Source organism: Triticum dicoccoides, chromosome 2A, assembly GCF_002162155.2.
Source record: "Triticum dicoccoides isolate Atlit2015 ecotype Zavitan chromosome 2A, WEW_v2.0, whole genome shotgun sequence".
Lineage (NCBI taxonomy): Eukaryota > Viridiplantae > Streptophyta > Magnoliopsida > Poales > Poaceae > Triticum > Triticum dicoccoides.
The window spans coordinates 775,869,677-775,876,524 of NC_041382.1; the positions used below are offsets into that span (position 1 = coordinate 775,869,677).

At 47.9% G+C, this 6,848-nt stretch overlaps 1 protein-coding gene across 1 annotated transcript; it reads left to right on the forward strand.

Annotated features, from left to right (window-relative positions):
- The first annotated feature begins 527 nt into the window (after nt 1-527).
- On the forward strand, nt 528-5,728 carry LOC119357214. Its single transcript, XM_037624207.1, has one exon. The coding sequence runs from the start codon at nt 528-530 to the stop codon at nt 5,460-5,462; it is 4,935 nt and encodes a 1,644-aa protein (XP_037480104.1). The 3' UTR covers nt 5,463-5,728.
- The last annotated feature ends 1,120 nt before the right edge of the window (nt 5,729-6,848 follow it).

A 6,848-nucleotide genomic window follows, 5' to 3' on the forward strand; every position in this document is an offset into this window, starting at 1 on the left:
CCTGCTTGCAACTGATTTGGAAAGACCATGTTGCACGCGTGTAATGCCATCCCGTCTATTACACTACTCCAGTCAATCAAAGATGAAATGAGAAATCGTGATGAAGGATCTGCATGCAGCCCGCTGAAAAGTAAAGAAATGACAGAAAAGAAAAAGAAGAAGCTGAGTAATGGGTTCATGGTCTTCCTGGAAGAGTAGGAAAATCGTGGTCCCCAGGTCCCCTGCCCTCATACATTCATCATTAAGGCTCATGCTAAAAGAAGTAAAGAATGTAGAGAAAGGAAAAGAAGAAGCTGCCTTAAGTGGCGTGGGTACCAGGTAGAATAGAAGAACAGATCCTTTTGTTAGCTGCCCACGGCACACACACAGAGATAGGCATTTGCATCGAATTGCATGCAAGGCCACACACCACACAGACGCATGAACGCATGCTAGGTGCTAGCCTGGCCTGCTTCTGCTAAACCAAACAAACTCTTGAAACACCGTCACACAGACCAGGCCGCCGGCGGCGGCGGAGGGATTGATCCATGGCGGAGCTGGCGTCGGGCGCCGTGGGGACGCTGCTGGGCGTGATCAGCCACGAGGCGCTTAGGCTCGGGCGCGTCCGGCACGACGTGCAGTTCATCCAGGAGGAGATGGAGAGCATGGGCAGCTTCCTGGCGAACCTCTCCGGGAACAGCCGCGAGCACGACGAGCAGGTCCGCACCTGGATGAACCAAGTCCGGATCCTCGCCAATGACTGCAACAACTGCATCGACCTCTACCTCTACCGCGGGGACCCAGCGCTCCACCTGCCCAAGGAAGGCCCCGGCCGCTACCTCCGGTGGGCTCCTTGGCTGGTGCGCAAGCTGCTCGCACAGCATCGCGCCGCCGGCCAACTGAGGGAACTCAAGGACCGGGCACAAGACATCGGCAACCGCCGAATGAGATATGGTGTCGAGGTCAAAACGGAGTCATCATCTTCCAGGGCTGGGCTCACGGAGCCATTGTTGTTGCCGGCACCACAAGACCATGAAGACGAAGCAGACATGGACAACGACCAAGATGGGGTTGATCCACTCAAGGTGGCCTTGTCCATGACTAGCATGAGGATGGACAAGGAAGACTTCTTTCAAAGGAGGCTAGATCAATGGATCGGATTGGTGGTGCAAGTGAGGGCGGAGGCGGCGGAGAAACACATAAAGTCGAATGTGGCGGAATCAAGGAAACTGGCAGCCGAATCAAAACCATTACTGCCTTCCATCGCCTTTGTGGTAACGGATAATGAGGACGCCAACGCCAACGCTCATGCTCTTGGGAGTAAAGCCCTGGAGGTGGCAAGAGCCTATTTTGAGAAGGCAGAGGACATCCAAGATAAGGTTGTCCCGCCGGAGATGAAGCATGCGGGTGCCCTTACGCGTGAAGATAAGGCGGTGCCACCCAAGATTAAGGATGTCGGCGCCCTTGCGCATGAAGATAAGGGTGTGCCACCAGAGATCAAGAATGTGGGTGGCCTTGCGCGTGAAGATAAGGCTATGCCACTGGAGACCAAGGATGCCGGTGCTCTTGCGTGTGAAGACAAGGCTATGCCACAGGAGATCAAGGATGCCAGCCCAGTTGTGCCACCGGAGATCAAGGATGCCAGCCCAGTTGTGTCACCGGAGACCAAGGACAACGGTGCCCTTGTGCATGAAGATATTGTGGTGCCACCGGAGGTCAAGGATGCCAACGCCCTTGTGCATGAAGACAAGGCCATTCCATCGGAGACAAGGGAAGACGGTGCCCTTACGCATAAAGACAAGGCCATGCCACCAAAGATCAAGGATGCCGATGCTCTTGTGGATGAAGATAAGGTGGTTGTGCCACCGGAGACCAAGCACATCGGCGCTATTCGCACGAAGATAAGGCGAAAACCAATGAGGCTCTTGTGCATGAAGATAAGGCGGTTGTGCCACCGGAGACCAAGGACGCCGGTGGTGCTGCTGGAGACCAAGGATGCCAGCGCCCTTGTGAATGAAGATAAGCCTGTGCCACAAGAGAACAGGGACGCCAGTGGTGCCCTTGTGCACGGAGATACGGCGGTGCCGCCGGAGACAAAGGGCACTGGCGCTCTTGAACACAAAGATATGCCCGCTGTGCCACCGGAGACCAGTGACGCTAACAACGCTCTTATGCACAAAGATAAGGTAGCTGTACAGGACACTGGATATGTTGTCATCTTGGTCGACGTCCCTGAGGTGCACTATGATTTTATAACACTACGACCCCACAAGATTCTCTGCTACATCATGGCTGAGCTCAAGCGGCAGCAAGGCACAAAACAAGATCCTCCTAAAACAAGATGGGGCACTTACAAATACACAAGGGACACAATCCGTGATATCAAGCAACAGATAGATAAAATGAAGGCCGACAGCAAGATAAATGACATCAAAATTTGCACTCTCAAGGATGGTATGAAGGAGCTGCCGGACCGGCAAAAATTGCGCAAGGACGGAATAGATTTGGAAAAAGAAATATTGGGTAAAAACTTGGACCAACTCCTCTGGTTGCTCATCTACCAGTCAACTACTACTGCTGCTGCATCAGAATCAGAAAAAGAGAAAAAGAACAAATCCATGGTAGCAGAATTGTATGATGCCATCATCAAGCAAACAGCCAAGAAGCTTAAATCAAAAATAGAAGCCGGCTCAAGCTCAGAGCAGCTGGAGGGGCCCGAATATGAAGACATCCTGTCAACGGTGTTCCCAAGGTCGATCAGTACCACCATCACCGCTGGCAATAGTCCTCTTGTTGGCACATCGGTTGATGATGAAATCAAAGAAATGGTCAGAGGGGTTAAAGACATGCTGCACGAGTTACGGGAATTAGAAAAATCTGCCAAGAACCCAGAGGTGATCCCGGAAGATGATTTTGATGAAACCAGACAGCAGAAGAAGGACGAAATCATAACGGAGATTAGGAACCGTCTCAAGATCAAAATGATGGCGCAAAAGATTAAAGAATGTTTGAGAGGTGATGATCAAAGGATCCTGGTCATCCTAAAAGTTTATGACAAGTATATACCCCAATGGGAGGAGACCAGAAACACTTTGAGACCCCGAGGATTGGGGTGGTGCCCCATCGCTGGTGCTGTGATCGTGGCGACAAAGACCACTCAACAGGACATCAAGCAATATTGTGGCTGTCAAGAGCTGGAGCCTATAGAATATTCTCTTGTTGGCCTCTACCTTGATACTGTGCTCCAGAATACAGGCCAGCATATGAATGATCAACCCAGCCGCCAGGTTCTACGCGACATCTTGTGTAAGTGTGAGCCACATGAATTCTGCATGAAGATCTTTGCTCATGCATTGTACACCAAACCCAAGAGGAGCAGTGGAGAGCTGAGCAAGTTGAATAGCACCTTGCCTGCCGGTGCCACACAAAAATCATTGCCCACTATGATGTTCAAGTTCTCTTACAGGGATCTGCCTAAAGAGTACAGGTCTTGTTTGTTGTACCTAGCTATCTTCCCTGGAGGAAAAATCATCAGACGGTCAACCTTGGTAGGACGATGGGTTGCAGAAGGGCTGATAACCACCAAAGATTGGCGCTGGTCCTCTTCAGTGGATGAAGCCGAGAAATGTTTTGATACGCTCATTGCCCGGTGCTTTGTTTGTCCTGCTGGCATTGATGCTACTGGAAAGGTCAAGAGCTGCACTGTGCATAAGCTAGTTTATGGATTCATCACCAAGATCGCCATGAAGCAGCGCATTCTGGAGACAAGGCTGTCACATCACTTGGCTCGGCACTTCTCCATTTTCAGTGATGTCCGTCTCCGCAGCTCTGAAACAATTGAGAATTTCTTGAAAAATTCATCTCAGTTCTCCAAGCTCAAGGTGCTAGATCTAGAAGGCTGTGATTGCTTCCCGCAGAACCAGCACTACCTGAGTCACATATGCAGGAATATACTAATGCTCAAGTATCTCAGCCTAAGGGGAACCGGTGTTACCAGGCTGCCCAGTGCAATCAACAATCTACATGAGCTGGAGGTATTGGATATCCGGGACACCGAGATTCATGCGTCTGCAACAAGACATGTCCTGCTTCAAAAGCTGAAACGTTTCTTGGCTGGTCAAAAGCTGAAGCGTGTCTTGGCTGGTCATGTCGATTCAAGTCAGAGCAGTCCTAGTGACTCCCCCAGTGTCCAGATGCCTGAGATCAACAAAATGGAGTGTGTGGAGGTACCGTGCAATGTCAAGCCGAAGAATCGTTGGAACCGTCTATTGTCTGGTCATGTTGATTCAAGTCCTGCTGACTTCTCCAGTGTGCAGATCCCTGAGAAGATTGAAAAAATGGTGGGTGTGGAGGTATTGTCCAACGTTAAGCCAAAGAATGAACAAGATTTGAAAGATATTGGAGGTCTGAATGAGCTGAAGAAGCTCGGTGTGGCTATCAACAAGGAGAGTGACCTCAAGTCATTGCTTAATGCAATCAGTGACCTCCTAAACCAGTCCCTCCGTTATCTGTCAATTACTCTTGACATAGATATATACAAGGTCCCTCCATCAGAGCTGAGTCTGAAACAAAACTGCCCTGATGTTCTTGAGAGACTAAGTATAAATGAAAGCACTAGCACACAAAAGGGGCAACTTCTTAAGATATTGGTTGGAAATGGAAATCAACTTGCCAAGGTGACTCTGACTGGTACCTCCTTGAGCCAGGAAGATCTGAACATCCTTGCCAAGCTTGAAAACTTACACTGTGTCAAGCTTCGACACAATAAGTACGATGAGAGCAAGCTCACTTTCAACAAGGGTGAATTCAAAAATCTCAAGAATTTTCTTGTTGAGGGAAACAACATGACTGAAATCACATTTGATGATGGAGCTGCTAGTAACCTTGAGAAGATTGTTCTGTCCTCCACCAACATAGTCTCTATCAGTGGAGTCGGCTACCTTAAAAAATTGGAGGAGCTCGAACTGAACAACATCAAGAACAAGGGCATATTGCATTCATTACTTTTCAATGCCAAACACATAACCAGGCTGACTCTTCGTGATACATTGCTGGAACAAGGTGATCTGGAAATCCTCGCCCGCAAACGAAAGATGCGCTACCTAGCACTCTTCGGGAAGTTTTACAATGGCAGTCAGCTTATCTTCAATAAAGATGAATTCCAAAAGCTCAACTTTCTTATTGTCGGCTCCTCCTACATCACCGAGTTAAGCTTCACCGACGGGTCTCCTAATCTTGAGAAGATCGTCTGGTCATTCAAGAATATTGTTTCAATGTCTGGAATCGACAAACTTCCTGCACTGAAGGAGCTGGAGTTGAATGGTGACAGTGTCCCTAATGATGTTGAACAAGTCATAAAAAAACTAAAGAATAGGCTTGAGTACAAACACAAGGATAAGCCAAAAAAACAAGAAGAAAAACAAGGTGGTCCTGCAAGATGCCCGTCCTTGTGGAAGGCGAAGGATTGGTGCTGGAGGAACTGAAGGCTTTCCCATTACTTCTTCCGTTCATCACCAATTCCTGCCATGGTATGTGGTTGTGTGTGCTCATGTGGTTTGCCATTGTGTGTTTCCGTCTACTGAGTGTGCATTTGTGTTCTGCTTGTGCCGAGTGATTTGAGTGGTGTGGGTGTATCCAGTTACTTGTCCTGACCTGCATGTGTGGCTTGTGATTGTGGTTGAGCATAATGGTTGTGCATATGCTCACGGGTCTGGATTTGTGTGGCTTTCCACTGGACAAAATGGTTCCATGTAATAAGTGCGATGCTTGTACGCACATTTGATTTGTTATTAATATATATACGGTTGTGAGCTATATCATGCGCTTGGGTTCTGCAATGACGAACTGGTGTATGTCATCAATATATGTATACATAACAATGCAGCTACCAGCAGCAGTTAATTATAGACCTTGAAGTGGAGTTTTATGCAGATCAGAGATTTCTCAGATATTTGTCCAGCTTCTCCCTAGCTAGTGCGGTACTGAAACCGCACATGGTTTCATGCAAGTCATCATCACTGATCTAATGACAAATAGCAAGGTCAGCAAAGTCATTGGCCAAATAGACAGAAGGTTCATAGACTAAGTTTCAGTAGAGGCCTCTTGACAGAATTTAGTAACAGACTCACACATGACCATACACCTATGTTCAGTGCACGGAAATTTCCTAAAGCAGTTCATAGAGAGATACCAGCTTACTGCAGCAGTACATACGCATTGAAAATTTACTACTGAACCAAGGCTGTTTTTGTTAGATCTTCTTGTGAGAGGGCTCCACTCCCCTTCAGTTCCTCTAATCTCAGAAATAGCCAAGTTATTACCGCTAGCATAAAAAGTGCCATCCAGATTTCATTTTTCAGAGAACCGACGGACCTCCACAGCCAAGAGAAAATTTTCTGTTGAATCTCTTGTCGAGGAACAAGGCTACATTTACTTTGCAAAACTGAGAACACGACAAAGTGAGGCACTCGTATCCTGCTATTTTCCCCTTTCAGGGCCATGCCAAACCAATAGCTTCCTTGTCAAATAGATCAAAAGCAGAGTATGATGAAGTTGTGTATCCTGCTCTTGCTTTGCTTCCTCTGCGCCTGCGCCTGCGCCTACTGGTCTTTTTTACCTCTCTCTTCCATTCCATGTTTGTAGGCGCTTCCCATCCTGCTTTAAAATTATGTATGTAAACGAGCTTCTAGAGCTACAGTTAATATATGTATCCACCTTGGCGCGACCCCATACGCTCTAGTTGTCGGTCAAGACTGTCATCAGACACAGCACTGAAATAGTTGAATAAGTATTTGCCTTGCACCTGCTGATATTCACTAAGGAACACACTCAATGCTCCTAGATTATTCCGGAACAGGATCCAGTGCCTG